The 16,196-nt window shown below is 38.2% G+C and overlaps 1 protein-coding gene across 1 annotated transcript; it reads left to right on the top strand.

The window, feature by feature from the left end:
* Window positions 1-513: 513 nt before the first annotated feature.
* On the top strand, window positions 514-9,108 carry NEUROD4 (neuronal differentiation 4). Its single transcript, XM_008059459.1, has 2 exons — window positions 514-877; window positions 8,104-9,108. The coding sequence occupies exon 2, from the start codon at window positions 8,113-8,115 to the stop codon at window positions 9,106-9,108; it is 996 nt and encodes a 331-aa protein (XP_008057650.1). The 5' UTR covers window positions 514-877; window positions 8,104-8,112.
* Window positions 9,109-16,196: the final 7,088 nt, after the last annotated feature.

The following is a 16,196-nucleotide window of genomic DNA, read 5'->3' as shown; positions in this document are numbered from 1 at the left end:
TGGAAATAAGTCTGATGTGTTGAAAAGAAGGGAGAATCGGATACTTCTTCCTTCTACTTTTAGAAGTCTGAAGTTTAAAAGCCAAAGACACCAGTCCGGACATGCAAAGGAATAGCCACTGAGGCTGTGTACTCGACACACATCTTTTCTGTCTTTGGATTCTTTCAGACGTGGGCCAGCAGTTTTATTTGCCTTTCTTAGCTCACGTCCCAAGCCTATCCATAATTTTCTTTTTCCAACCTACCCTCCCTGCCCTATTCCCATTTCTTACCTTTTTCACCCCAAATGTTTCCAATCCTGTATTTTTTTTAACCCCTCAATTTCAGCAACTCTCTTCCCCTGTTTCCCTCCCAACAACCCCCATTCCTATTTAAACAAAAGCAAGCAGTGGCAAAGCTGGACCTGGCCGGAGGAGCCCTTTGAAGTAGGCGTGTCTTTCGGCTGGAAAAGGGGAGGAGTTAGTCTCTGGGCAGCATCCCTCCTCCCTGGTCAGCTGGGCGAGCAATCAAAACTGCTGCAAGTCAGAGGCTCCGGCCAGAGCGCAGGAGCTGCCCAGAGGCTGTGGTCCTGAAAGCGCCACTCCGGGGAGCTAGCCAGGGAGGAGAGGTACTGAAGACTGACTAGACCAGCGGCAAGGAAGGCATCAGCCTCAAGACGTCTTCGAGGAGCATACAGAAATCCAGGGAAGGGGTAGAATAAGTGGCAGTCAGAGAAGCCAGACCCGGTGGAATCTCTAGAGGTCGCAACCGGGTTTAACATGGATCGCTGAAAGCACCTCTTTCTCCCACCATCTGGATGGTCGGGGGGCTTGTCTTCTCTGATTGTCCTCCAGCTCACAGATTTGCAGAGTTTCTTCCAGGAACTGCCAGTGACCGAGGTGAGCCAGCGGATGGGGTGCTTACGGGGCCACTAAAGTTTCCGTGGGAAGTTCCCACAGATCTAGAGGAGGGTTGGGGTGAGGTAAATCTCTTCTTGGCTAAGGCGGCAGGGCAGGGGTGGCGGGAGTGGCAGATGTGGATGTAGAATTTTTAAATCTTGAACGTAGAAGCAGAGAGAGTCTGAACTTAGGGACAGATATTAAAACTTAAATACTTTAAAAAATTATGTAGTACCTGCTACTCAAAGTAATACTCATAGATTCACTGAATTATTTTTATAAAGTGAAGATTACAGATGATCCCACTCCCTCCCAATTCCTGTCAAACCCACTCTTCCATTTTGTTAATGCTGAAAAATATTCACAAGTTTGACTACTTTTTCAAGGTGGCCCAGTCAATAGCTTGGAAGAAGTGACTCAATGCACCACTCTGCTCACAGCATTTTAGGGCTGTACAAGAGGCAGAGGGGTTGGGAGGGGAATGAGAATAGAATAAGGGATGGGAGATGATCTTGGGAAGTCATGGGGGTAGATTCTCACCACTACCAATTTGGTTTGCTAAAAATCCTTGAATAGTGGGGATGGGGTAGGGGAACTCAGAAGAGAATTATCCATTTAATATTTTCCCCCTCTACCTCACACTCATCATTTGCCCATAGAAAGCTCTACAATAAATTAAAAAATCAGCCGGGCGTGGTAGCGCATGTCTGTAATTCCGGCTACTTGGAAGGCTGAGGCGGAAGGATCGCCGGAGCCCAGCAGATCGAGGCTGCGGTGGCCGGGAGCGACAGAATGAGACTCCAACTCAAAAAAAAGAAAGAAAGAAAGAAAGAAAGAAAGAAAGCTATATTCAGAAAATACTAGTAAATGTAAATAACTACCCCAACCCATTTTTTGATAGAGGGACCAGAGATGAAATGCTGAAAAAATGGAGGGAAAACAAAAGGGCTGAGTAACTTTTGTTTACACAGCTCACTAGATCCAAGATTATAGCAACTGAAGTATGATGTGACTTTGCTGTATAAAACATGTATGCACATATGCACACACATGTAAATGCATATTCAAGAAGAGGGAAATTACAGAGTACAAATGATTAGATAGGAAGAGCATTACAGGTTTTTTCCAGGCAGTGCAACTTGTGAGCACTCTGGTCTGTATTCTGTCTTTTCGGTGCAAAGACTGTTCAACTGTGAGCAAAGCATTTAGTCCATCAGGTCCTTCGATTCCCAGAAACTGAGCTGGTCAGCTTATTTCTGGTCATATTTAGAACCAGGTCAGGAGGTAAAGAGATTATTACCAGCTTTTAAGAGAAAGACATGATGCAACCATCACAAACACACATGTGAATAACCCTTACTTATTATTCGTCAGTTGAAACTTCTCCACAATAAATATAAAATTAGTAAAAATGTAGGAAGAATTCTAGGACAGCTCCACATGGTAGTAATGTCCAATGATCTTGGCCCTACTAGTAAAAACATTGGGTAGTTACTATTATTGCCTGAGCAGACACTTTTCTAGAACAGTTTAAACTTTTAAAAAGTGGGAGAAGTGTTTCAAATTTAACAGACTAGATTAAACTTGAAATTTCACAGAAGGATCCCACAGAGAAAAATTCTATTGTATTTTGTAGGTGTATAGCAAAATCCAAATATTAAGATGAAGGGCTAAAAATAATCAAATGTGTTTGTGTGTGGGTGGGGAGGGGCTGGATTCTACCCCCAAAGTCAGTATTCATTGATTTTTTTGTCATATTAAAGTCTACTTCTTGTATGTGTTGAGAGCGAACTTCTCTCCCAGGGGTTGGCGAAACCTTAAGGTGGCATATCATGATACTTTATAAGAGTGCTACCCATTCAGTTTCTGTAAAACAATTGCCAACACATACATTAGCATACCAATTTCCACAAATTATTTTTGCTTGCATTGTCTCCTTGCTTTTCATGAAAACTTCTAAATCTCCTTGCTTTTCATAAAAACTTGTAAATAAGACAAAACATTATTTTCATTTTGCCCTAAGTGTGGAAGAATTGATGTGATTTTTCTGCATTTATTCAATAAGTGAGTGATGGATCAGGGTCTTACTTTTATTCATTCTTTTTTCAGTACACTTCTGAGATGATTCCTTAACAGACTAAAAGCTAAAGCTATGTTAGATTTAGGGTTTTTTTTTTTTTTTGAGTTGGTGTCTCACGCTTTTGCCCATGGTGGAGTGCAGTGGCATGAGCACAGCTCACCACAGCCTTGGCATCGGCAATCTGTCTGCCTCAGCCTCCCAAGTAACTGGGACTATAGGCATGTGCCACCACGCTCGACTGATTTTTTAATTTTTTTGTAGAGATGAGGTCTTGCTGTGTTGCCTCGGTTGGTCTCAAACTCTTGGGTTCAAGTGATCCTCCTGTATCATTCTCCCAAAATGCTGGGATTACTGGAGTGAGTTACCTTACCTGGTCAAACTCAGGTACACCTATTCTAGAAAGAACCCAGTTGGTTTCTTTGATAAAAACATAAGCTACACCACACACATTTCCAACACTCTTAAATTTAAGACTAGATGTTCGTCTTTTTTTTCTCTCTGCTAACTTTTTCTATGCCTTGAAAATAGGTGAAAAAAATCAGAGAATTTTTTCTTTGTATTTGAGGAGCCTTGGCTATTACTTCCATTTGATAGACACTTCATGCTATCCTAGAGCTCTGCCATTTGGTTTTGGTGGGAAAGTCATATTTCCAATATTGTCCAATGAAAGGTCAAAGTGTTCAAGTGTCAAGGCTTGTCTGTTCTACCAGAAGCCTCATAAAGTTAGAAATGTATGTAACTGAATAGGAATGTTCAACCGACTGTTTTTTCTCAATTATAACACAGAATGAAAGTGTGGAAGTCAGCCTCTTGAATATGATGGAAGAGTCCTAGTCAACTTAGTGGAGGTGGCTGATGGGGTTTGTTTTCCTCATCCCTTGCAACAAAATAGGGCCTTTTATATGTCGTTTCATTAGGAGGCTGGGGGAGTAGGAGTATTAGGGAATTTTTTGAAATGGCTTTTGAAATGGAGCCATTGGCTTTTGTTGACATGAAATCAACTTTAAGAACAGATTATAATTATACCTATTCTTGTCCAAGTGGCTAGAAAACTCCATGGTAAAGTTTAGGAATAACATATACCTAGCACTTATATGAAATTTATGATGTGTGGCACTATTCAAAATGCTTCAAACATATTAACTCAATATATGCTCCCAATAATCCTGTGAAGTAGAGCTAATATTATTCTCATTTTAAGGAGGAGGAGACTAAGGCAGATAAAGATTCTGAAGCTTGCCCAAATTCACATACCTAGTAAATAGTGTAGCTGAAATTTGAATCCACATCGTCTGACTCCAATCTGTTCTGTCTAGCCCCCTATGGGAAAGAGGGTAGGCACTGGACAGTTGTGAGATAATCTTTTCAGTCAACCAGAGGAAATAACATGTAGATAATAAGAGACACATTAGTTGATACAGTCTGTTTTCATTACTCACCTGTGAGAAACAATTTTTATTTTAATTATTACTATTATTTTGAGCCAGGGTCTCATTCTTTTCTTTTTTTTCCTGAGTTGGAGTCTCTCTCTGTCGCCCAGGCTGGAGTGCAGTGGCACACTCGCGGCCACCCCAGTGTTGACCTGCTGGGCTCCGGCAATCCTTCTGCCTCAGCCTTCCAAGTAGCTGGAACTACAGGTGCGCACTAACATGCCTGGCTAATTTTCTATTTATTGTAGAGACAAGGACTCGGCAAGTTGCCCGGGCTAGTCTCGAACCCGCGGGCTCAGGCAATCTACTCGCCTCAGCCTCCCAAAGTGCTGGGACTACAGGTTGAGCCACCGAGCCCAGCTGAGCCAGGGTCTCATCTGTTGACCAGGCAGTCGCACACTTCTGACTCACTGCAACCTTGACTTCCTGGGTTCAGGCGATCCTTTTGCCTCAGCCTCCCAAACAGCTGAGACTATGGGCACGCACCAACATACCCAGCTGATTTTTGTTTTTGTTTTTTGTTTTGTAGAAACGAGATCTTGCTATGTTGCCCAGGCTGGTCTCAACTACTGGGCTTAAGCGGTTCTCTCACCTTGGCCTCCCAAAGTGCTGGGATTACAGGCGTGAGCCACCATGCCCGGTCAATTTTTATTTTTGAATAAGCAAGCATATATGTCAAGAGACTTGAAAAAAAAAAAGTTCAAGAATAAACAGAAAACAAATATATGAACAATTTTTTATATCATTTAAAGTTACAAAACACTTTCACGTATTTGTATTTATCTTACAAGAATTATATAAAATAAATCTTATTCCTATTTCATCAAACTCATGAGATTCTCTTAGAGCTGATGAGCCAGTACCTATGAGAACAGAGGAAGTCAAACTGGAGCCATCTATGTCCTTCCCATGATTAGTCAGAAAACAAAGGTCAACACTGGCTGCCCTTTTCATCATTTTGGCCCAAGATAGCGATTCTTTTCCTTTATACTTACTGATAATCTGATTTGAAATCACCCTTTGACTTTCAGATAAAAAAAAGCAAGCAAGCATCAAATGTGTTAACGGTAAAGGGTGGTCTGTTCTATCCTTCCAATTCTATGTATTGACGGGTGTGAGTATTGACAAATCTTGACAAGTGTCTAGAGATACAGAGCTGGGAGGGCAAAGAAGGTCCAATGGCCAAGTTAGGACAATATTCAGATCCAAGGGCAATTCAGGAGACTCTCTTCTTTTGCATCTTCCTTCTCTTCCTTCCTTCCCTCCTCTCCATGCATGTAAGTATGACCCAGTGATAAGGATGATAAGAAAAATAAGAATAAATAAATAAAATAAAATAAGAAATAAGATGATAAGAGAAAGAGAAATAGATAGGAGAAATAAGAGAAAAAGAAGAGAATAAGAAGGAGAGGAAAGGTGAATAAAAGGGTGAGTACAACAAGAAAAACACTTGGAAGAGGCAGGCATTCTGGAATATGAGAGTTAAAGTCTCCTCAGAGGACACCTTAACTAGCCTCCGTTTGGGTGATGGTCACTCCTGTTGACTTCGTTCCATTGATCTACATGTCTTGAAGTAAAAAGTCTTTCCTTCTTCCTATAGCTCTGATGAAAGAATTAAAGAGGAAAAAATCCCCCTAAGATTTGGAATCAGTGTCACTAGTTTACGTCCTTCTCCACCAGTTCTGTTTTTGCATTTCTATCACTTAAACCACCTGACCCACAATGACCTTGGCAATCTCTATCTCCCCCAAAGGTTTGCTGTAAGGAACATATGGGTTAATAAATGCAAAAGTGCTCTGTACACCTTAAAATGCTACACAAATGTTATTACAATTACATAGGAAGCATTCAGTTTCTGAAGTCCACTCCATACTTTCTGGCCTCAGAGCGCACCTGCCTTTGGAAGATCTGTGTTACTTTAGCAGAAAGTTAATTACGCCCTTCACCCTCCCTCTGGATATCTGCCTGAGTTAGAAGTGCAGCTCAGCACACAAGCTCCATCATCCATATTAAAAGTGGGATTTTCTGAGTTGGCCTGGGCAGCCAGTTGACCAATAGGTTCCAATGTGTGTTTTCAATAAAGCTGCTTACCCAGGAAGCCTTATTAAGTGAGTAAGTCAAGCTGACATGATTTCTGTGCTGATTAACATGAAACCTAGGCTGTTTTCGCAATGCAGTAACATTAATTATTTATAGGAGGTAAATGAGGTTACAAGGAAAACAAGCTCCAATTACCAGAAACAAATCAAATCATATATTTATATTTTAAAAGCTATGTACTAATCCCTGCATTCATTGATTTGAAGCTCAAGCTTCAAAGATCAAAAAACATTTGTTATGTTCTCCTCTTTCTCATAACCAAAGCTGATAGAGGGTTTAACATTTCAAAGACTAGCTGGTAAACTAGGATGCCTCAATGAAGATTATCAGGCACTTTTATTTGGTAAACTATATACCTACAAATGGCTCAACAAATTTTGAAACAGTTCAAACTCTTCCAGAATTGAATGCAAAATGTTTACCAAACCACTAGTCTCTTCTGACTTTCAAATAGTTTTGTAAATAGCAAATTTTGCATAGAAAATTCTGAATTAACAGTGTCTGTCATTGCAAGTGAATTAGACAGGCTATTTCTGTGGTTGCCTGAAATAGTCCTAACTTATGTTTGCAGTCATTAGGTTCTGTTTAGTGTAGCATTTGTTCCAGATTTTTAATTTTAAATAAAGTACTATTATAATAGTTGCACTAAAATTATCTTGGATGGTTTGGTAGATCACTGGCTTACACTTCCAGCAGTTGCCATGGTCTTCTCTGATGGAGTGAGATGCATGTTCAATGAAGAGAGTTCTCACTTTAACATATGGGCAAATTTGAAAGATTATCTGCAATAATCCTCCTTTCTTTTCCTGATTCTTTCAAGAGACCATGTCAGTAACACCTCTAACGTCACTAACACTAGACAGAACACAAGGTGCTTACTGAAAAACAAAATACTCTTCTGGTGGTGGCGAGAGACATATTTGATGGTCATGCGGTGTTCCAGCTAGCTGTGCCATGGTCAACTTGAAAGAGATGCTTGAAGTCACAGTTGGCAATATCAGTGGGAGACAAGGGATATCGCAGGTTAGATGTATGTGAAATGCCTTTCAATGGAGGTTGAGCAATCCTTTGTAGAACATATGCAAAGTAGTCTGAATGATCTTGCTATACTTTTTCATTTCCCTTCTGGTGTATGTATAAAATAGTTGGTTTATTTAACTCTTTGCTATCTTTTTATTTTGCAATAACAATAGTTATTATATACATAAAATTATTTTAGCACCCTCTTTCAATTCCAGAAATGTCTCTATTTGGATAATGATTTATATGCTCACCTTAACTATATCCCTTTATGTTCTGAATTCTGGGAAGAAAGAAAAATATATATTTGGATTGGTAAACTAGACATTTTTGTATAAAATATTCATGAGATAAAGAACCTAAGAATAAAAAAGCTAGGCAGCAGCACTGCAATGAATAATCAAGTCAATTTTTTTTCTACATTTGATTTTCTTATAATATGCCATAACTAGATGAATATCCAGGGCATTTCTTTGAATTTGGATTAGTCATTTAGAATGGAAGGCTTGGACAAGATAATTATATAAAATTAATGTTTAGTTTGAAATCAAATCATATATTAACAGAAATGAACTTTGGATATTTCCCTTTTCTAGAATCTGGAAATGGCAAAAGCTTATGTGAAATCCAAGGAGATGGTGGAACTGGTCAGTACATCATCCTGGATGGATAAAGGTCTGGGCTCCCAAAATGAGATGAAAGAGGAAGAGAGAAGACCAAGTGCTTATGGGATGCTTGGCAGCTTAACAGAAGAGCATGACAGTATTGAAGAGGAAGAAGAGGAGGAAGAAGATGGAGAGAAACCCAAGAGAAGGGGTCCCAAGAAAAAGAAGATGACCAAAGCTCGTCTTGAGAGATTCAGGGCTCGAAGAGTCAAGGCCAATGCCAGAGAACGAACCCGGATGCATGGCCTGAACGACGCTCTGGATAACCTGAGGCGAGTCATGCCATGCTACTCTAAAACCCAAAAGCTTTCCAAGATAGAGACTCTTAGACTGGCCAGGAACTATATTTGGGCTTTGTCCGAAGTCCTGGAGACTGGCCAGACACCTGAAGGGAAAGGCTTTGTGGAGATGCTCTGTAAAGGGCTCTCTCAGCCCACAAGCAACCTGGTGGCTGGATGCCTCCAACTGGGCCCTCAATCTGTCCTCATGGAGAAGCATGAGGAGAAATCTCCCATTTGTGACTCTGCCATCTCTGTTCACAACTTCAACTATCAATCTCCAGGGCTCCCCAGCCCTCCTTATGGCCATATGGAAACACATCTTCTTCATCTCAAGCCCCAAGTATTCAAGAGTTTGGGAGAATCATCCTTTGGGAGCCATCCACCCGACTGTAGTACACCCCCTTATGAGGGCCCACTCACTCCACCCCTAAGCATCAGTGGGAACTTCTCCTTGAAGCAAGATGGCTCTCCTGACCTGGAAAAATCCTACAGCTTCATGCCACACTACCCTTCTGCAGGTCTCAGCTCAGGACATGTGCATTCAACTCCCTTTCAGGCTGGTACCCCCCGCTATGATGTTCCCATAGACATGTCCTATGATTCCTACCCTCACCATGGTATTGGGACCCAACTCAATACAATCTTCACTGAGTAAGGCAGTAAGATCAGCATTTCAGAGAGTGATGTGGAGACATTTTTCATAATTCAAGTGACTGAGCTGAAGAGTCAGTGACCTTGAAAGAACCCTATGGCTACATATCAAAAACGACAGTCCTAGTCCACTTAGTGTTTAGGCCATCCTACATCTGTCATCCTCTTTTCTCATCAACTTCTCACATTGTATTGGTTTCTTTATAGGGTCTTCAAGTGAAATCATTTGATAACTTGCAATCATGTGACCATAGAATAGAAGACCTGGGTCTTATTTCAGTGGTGCCAAAACTCATTGAATGCTCTACCAATTCATTGTCCATTTCTGACCTTTGTTTATTTACTGGTAATATGAGGCAATTATTCTAAGTCTAGGTGATTTCTGAAGTACTTCACAGTTTTGCAATTATGTAACTGTGGTAATCGTTATAATACATTTTTTGAAACTGAAAGAATAGAGCAATAATAGGAAATGGACACCATGCACGGAATGACCTGATGGAGTTGCTAAAGGGAACACAAGGTGCATGTCTCTTGGCTTACAGAATGCAAAGTTTATTTGGACTTAATGACAGGCCTTTTTTGTATCTATCTACAAATAGCTTCCAGAAGTAAATATTCTAACTTGGCAGTCATTGTGAAGAATGAAGCATTTGATCTTGTTTTTTAAGAGATTAACTTTATATCTTATTGAACTGAAAGTTAAACATATCTTCCTTAGTGATTTTGAGAACCACAATGGAGGCCTCAAGCCAATGTGATTCTTGATATTATTTCAGAACCACTTTTCTCTGTACTAGAGGCAGGGCAAGCAAGTCCTAGAAACCTCAGACTCTTATGACCAGTGGGTCTTAGAGAAGTCATCTTGAGCATTTCATGGCCTCCACAACCACAGGGCTGTGGAAATTCTGATAAAGCTCAGGTGTTGCTGTTAGAATCAGTGTACAACCCAGGTTTATATTAAAAAGCAATAACATAGCTATTGGTTACACTAACTACCATAGTTCAGGGATTCTCTGCAGCTCACACTTACCCACGGGAATACCACCGGATTTATTTTTTAGCAAGATGAATTTCATTTGGTTAAGGTACACATGATTAAAACCACCGATCTCTGTTCACACCAATAAATTTTCAAGAAGCACAAGCACCAATCAATTTATTAACCAAGGTTGGATTTTTCCAACATTTATGCAATTCCTTATCTCCTCGCCAACACTGATTGTTACCTCATCCTCACTTTTAACATGTAATATGTTATTACATATTGTAGATACATTTCAAGTGACCAGACCTAAGGATGCAGAAATAAAATATGAAGTCAGTGAATACTTTTACCAACTATATCTTAATCACCGGTTTAGCCCAAATTGCAGAATGTTTATTTTTCTTTATGTAACTCCTCTTTCCTTTATATCAATTCTAACTTTGTCAAATTTATCTTTTTCAAGACAAATGAGATCTGAAAAATTTTATGAATCTGTTCAATCTGCTAGGATAATTATTTAAGCAAAACTAGAGCCTAAGTGGCTTACTTCATAGTAAATCAAGTCCTGCTCCTGCCCGAGAGGATACATTTAGTATGCAGGGTACACTAGTAGGGCCAATGAAAAAAATTGATTACACAAAGTAGTGTATCATTTTCTATAGCTCAGTTATCCCCTAAAATCTGCCAAATTGTATGTGTGTCTTGTCTTTTTACACCGCTTCTTATTTATTATCTCCTTACCGTCTACGTTTCTTTTTTCCATTTTGCTTACAGCACCTACCCTGCTGTATTTTGCACCCTTGGTTTGTAAGTTCACTAGGAAGTAGTCTTGCAGAGAGATTTTAAACCCCACCAGCCACCAAAGTGGTTCCCCTCATCACAATCTGACCTAGAGGGAATGGGCAAGTAAAATGACTTATAAAGCCATGCTAAGTGCTTTCTAAGTATATACTGGCACTTACCTTTGTGAGGGGGTGTGTATGTGTCTGTGTGTGTGGGGGGAGGTCTATCCTCAAAGCTAGCATTTTCTGGTATTTAAGTTTGTAGATACTGAATGTTGTCTTACTTATTTATTAGGTATTATTTATTTAATTTATTTCTCCCTTCCTTTCATGAAAATTTCTCTGGCCCCATAGATGTGTAAACCCTAACACTAAAGCTTCATTTGAAAACTGGCTCATCATTTTGCTAGGAACTCCTGAGTTTTGGAGTGAGGGGAAAGGGGAAAGTCAGTAGGGAATTACCTGTGATAATTTTATTAAAAGAAGCAATAATTTAAATGGCTATGCAAGTTAATGTTTTTAGATTATTTCCTTCAGTCTAAGATGAGCCAGACTTATTTTTTTGGATTCTGTTGTCTATGCCTTTGGGGGTGTATTGGTACCCATGAACCAGGCCTCCCTGGGATTATGCAAAGGGATTTTCTAATTAAACTAAAATTTAGGAATGCAGTATGCTTGGAAAGAGCCTACACTCCAACCCCGGGTGGTCTCATTCTTCTGGAGCCTTTTAAAGACAAAGCAAAGCAATTGTTAAATCTTTTGTTAAAAGGTGACTGTTTCCTTCCCTTTTTTTCTAGCAGAAATAAAGTTGTGAGTCTTATAAGACATCGTGTTGTGTTGTTAGTCTTCAAAACTTTTCTTTGCTCTCATCTATTAATTTTCTTGGGCTGTATGTTCTGCAAGCAACTAGCAGAGCCCAGGTTGTGCTGTCAAGAGGATGTCTACACCCCATATTCCGGTTGATCTTCCCAGAAGCTGTGAAATGTCTAAACCATATAGCTAGAAGTCTAGAAACACTGGTCCCTACCACTCATACAACTAACTATAGAATCTGCAGCTGAGAAAAAGTTTTACAGTTTATAGAAATCTTTAGGGCTTTTGGCAGTCTAAGCCTCAGAGAGGCAGATCATGGGAAGATGATTATCCCAAAATAGGTGAGCTTGTTGACTTTTCAAAAAAAATTATGTACGTTTTTGGCAACTCTTCTCTCCTTTTGATTTTTTCTTTCAGGTTTCTCTTGTTAAAACTTTACGGGGTTTCTTCTTATATACGTAAAATGCCGATGGTAAAGACTTAATGGTGATATTAATAATAACCAATGTAAATAGAACAAAGCTAGTTGATCAAATGAGAGACTTGGTTTAAAACATTTAAGAAACAAAACCATAGAATGAAAGTCATGCTCCTACCCCATCTACCAGCTTCCATTTACCAGCTCCCACTCGCCAACTAAAAACTACTTTAAAATTTTTTTTAGTTTACTAGTTATCAGAGATCTTTTATGCATATATGCATATGGGGTACATTTGACACAAATATTAAGGTCTATTATCCTCTGCTTTTTTTCCCCTACAAGACAGGTGGTAACAATATAACACAATTTTGGGTGTTGGTTTTTTTACATTTAAGCACACATCTTAGGGTATTTTTATACTTGATAAAATTTTTCTTAATTATTTGTTATAGAAATTTAGTATTCCATATTAAAATACCATAACTTATGAAATTAAATCGCATAATTTAGATTTTTTAATCTTTTGCAATACTGAATAAATGATTTTGTACACATGCCATTTGACACTTATTAAGAGAATTTAATTTTGCAAAGAATGTTAGAGGGAGACAAACATAAACCGATAGACAGCAGCAACAATCTCATCTGACAGTTTCTGGATGTTTACTATGCAACATCACTTTTCTAAGTGATTGACACATATTAGTTCATTCAATTCTAAAACCACTCCTGTACAAGTAGTTGAGGTTATCATTCCCATTTTGCAGATTAGGAGGCTAAGGCACAGAGTAATTTGGTCAAACTCACATTGATAGTGTGTGATAGAACCAAGTTTTGAACTGGTTGGTTTATCCAAAAGATTTGAAGTGATTCTCACCAGTTGTTTGCCTGGTAAATACATGTTAATGCCAGATCTGTGCAATGCTGGAGTCGATGAAAGTAAACTTACTATTCAACACCCCTCAGATTGTCCTTTTGTATGTGATACCCTGCCACATCTATGACCCAGGCTAACCCATGCCCAAGTTCTGCAGCAGAATCTGAGAAAATGTTCTCTTTCCCTTAACAAAAGCTTCACTTTCTTTTGAATTTTGCCTACGTAGACTGTGCAATTGTAGACTAGATCACCACCTTTCAGAGAACTTAAATTCATTTCTCACTTTTATCTCACATACCTTTAGAATTTAAGAAAAATGTTTTGACAGGGAATTATAGATATGAAAATAAAATTTTCTATCAACATAGAAATAGCCTATGTTCAAGATTATTTTTTTATTCTATATAACTTTGGGGTATAATTTGATGCTAAATTATAAGCATTGATTTTAGAATCTAATAAACAATATTTTAGCTGCGTAACTTATGGATTGAATAACCTTTGTTGACCTGATTAAACCTGTAAAGACTCAGTTTTCTCAATTTTTTAAATGTGATAGACAAAAATTATTGATATTGGAGCTTTTAAACTTTCTTCCTTTTATTATTATTTTTGATTGGCACATAATCACTGTATATATTTATAGGGTACAGTATGATTTTTGATACATGATGTAATGTATAATAACCAAATTAAAAATAGCAAGAATAGTAATGTCCTTCCTCAGTATTATTATGGAGCATTCATTGAGATAATACATCTAAAGCATTTAACAAGTATTTAGCAAGTGGTATTTATTACCATTAACTTTTCTCTTTTCCTCCAATGAAGGGCTGGGGAGTGTTGCGGGTGACACTAGTAGGTACAGCAAGCCCATCAAGTTCTTTAGTTCAGAGGGTTGAATCAGACAGACTTGAATTTGAAGCTAACTGGCTGAGTAGTCCTAGGCAATTTATTAAACATCTCTGTTTCAATTTCTTTCTTTATAAAAAGGGCATACAATATCACCAGATCCGTAGAGTTGATACGAGAATTAAAAATGAAGATAATGCCAGTGAAGTGTTTATTTAGGGTTCTGGTACCAGGGAAGCGCTTTACTATTGTTATTATTATTATTGGGAGTAGGGTAAGAACAGATGATGCAATTGAGAGCCAGAGGGAATAGTAGATCTTTTGAATTTATACAGCAAATCATTGACAGCAGCGAACATCAAAATCCAGGCCTATTGACCAGTGCTTCATACATTGGATATGCTCTTTTTAAACTCATCACGAGGACAATTTAAACAGAAATCCTTAAAGGCAAGCTTCCTCAATTTGGAAAATACGAAAAATTGAATTTTGGCTTTTTTACAGTAAAATAGCATAGAGCTGAAAGGAGCCTTGTGGTAGTTCTTTGCTGTCATCTAGCTTAGCACTATTAGAAAAAGAATACTATTACCTCACAAATATACAGTACCATGTACTTGATTTCAATTCAATTTTACAAATAGTTATTGAGCATTTCCTCTAGGCCAGGCATTAAGCCAAGTTCTGGGAATACAGAAATGAATATAAGAGCATGTGTTGTAGGTTTACAGTCCAGTTGACTATACGCTTATAAAGCACTTTTGCACAGTTATCCCTCAACACCGGCAGCAATGTGGGCAAGTAGTTCAAGTTCACAGATACTGTTTGACAGAGAAGAAAACTGATATTTGGAGACATCTACTAACTTGCAGGTCAAGAATAGCTAAGAGTTGGTCAGAGACTCTGTGATTCTAATGTAATCTTGTTTGTTAGTTTGTTTTAGATCAACAAATTCTTGTTTTCTTATTTGCAGTTTAGCAAAACACATTTTCTGGAATAAGGTGAATGAATTATTGTGACAATTTTGGATAACTTACAGGTTGAATAACTTAACCAAAGTTAAGCAAAATTAATTTGACTTGCAAAGTCTCAGTTGCCTTGCCAAAATTGCCAAAATGAATTGTGGTGAATATTAAATAAAGCAAAGAAAATGACCAAGGTGAGATGACGATGCACAGTAGGCAGGGAGACAGTTGATCATAAAATTAAAGGAACTGCATCATGGCTGTCATAATACACATGACAAAAAAGATGCTTGGTCAATACCTCATGTGATTGTAATTGGATGGATTGCTTACTAGATATAAAATAAAATTTTAGAAAACAGTAGCTAAAAACTCAAAGAAAAGAAATTGTTGTTTATTGGACATTCTTGCCATATATAAGTCACAAATTTATCTATATGTAGTCAGTTTTCAAAATAAACCATTGAGGTAGGTTCTAGATATTATAGAAACCTACATAGAAATGTGTATATGAATATGAGAACATGGAAAGTCTTATGTATTCTATATGTATATTCTCTGAGCTTTCATTTTCTCATTAATAAAGGGAGATGATTATGATTATGACATCAGACAGCTGAAGTTTCTCTCATCTCAATATTTTCGTAGTTTCATGACCAGCTAATGTCCATTTTCTCTTTGACAGAAAAGTAAAGACACATATTTTGGGGAAAAAAAGTGGGTAAATGAATGATTGAGCAGAAGCTGATAAATGAAGCAAAAATGGACTGACTACAAATCATTAAAATCAAGGGAGTGTTTGGATGCCTTGTGTGGTTTTACAATTCCTGGTCAGCTATCTCAGGCATGGGACTGCTTTCAATTTGTTATCAATTTAGAAGTCAATTTTCTAGGCAACAAATTTATTCTCCAGAGACAACTACTGTAACATGTTTGGCAGTTAAAAGGCCTATGATCTACACTGAGCTAAAATAAGTTTATCAAAGGCCAAATTGAGACTACTCTTCCTGAAATTGTACAACTGCCATTTTTCCTTCCTCAGTGGGAAAGGATAAGAAGATGTTGACTACAGCTTCCTGTTGTTTACTTGCTTGCAAAGACAGTAAATTCTCAGTTAGTCATATCAATAATCTCTATTGAGAATTATCGAAGAAAAATATTTCATTTAAGCCTGTTTTTCTATGCCAACTGACATGTTCCTAATTTGTGTATGTGTGTATGTGAATGCATACTGATGTATGAATATTTGAGTACATATGCATAGGTGTGCATGTGTGTATCTATTTGAAGATATGTATATTTGAACAAATACATTTTTTAACATGCATGCTGTTCAATGTAAATGTTGAACACACACACATATGTGGGTTCACATATTTGAATGCACTCTAAAGTCA

This window comes from Carlito syrichta, unplaced genomic scaffold (genome assembly GCF_000164805.1).
Source record: "Carlito syrichta isolate Samal-C Ts95f unplaced genomic scaffold, Tarsius_syrichta-2.0.1 Scaffold304099, whole genome shotgun sequence".
In the NCBI taxonomy this organism is placed as follows: domain Eukaryota; kingdom Metazoa; phylum Chordata; class Mammalia; order Primates; family Tarsiidae; genus Carlito; species Carlito syrichta.
Note: the sequence above shows the minus strand (reverse complement) of the source record. Positions and strands in the feature narration are given on the sequence as shown.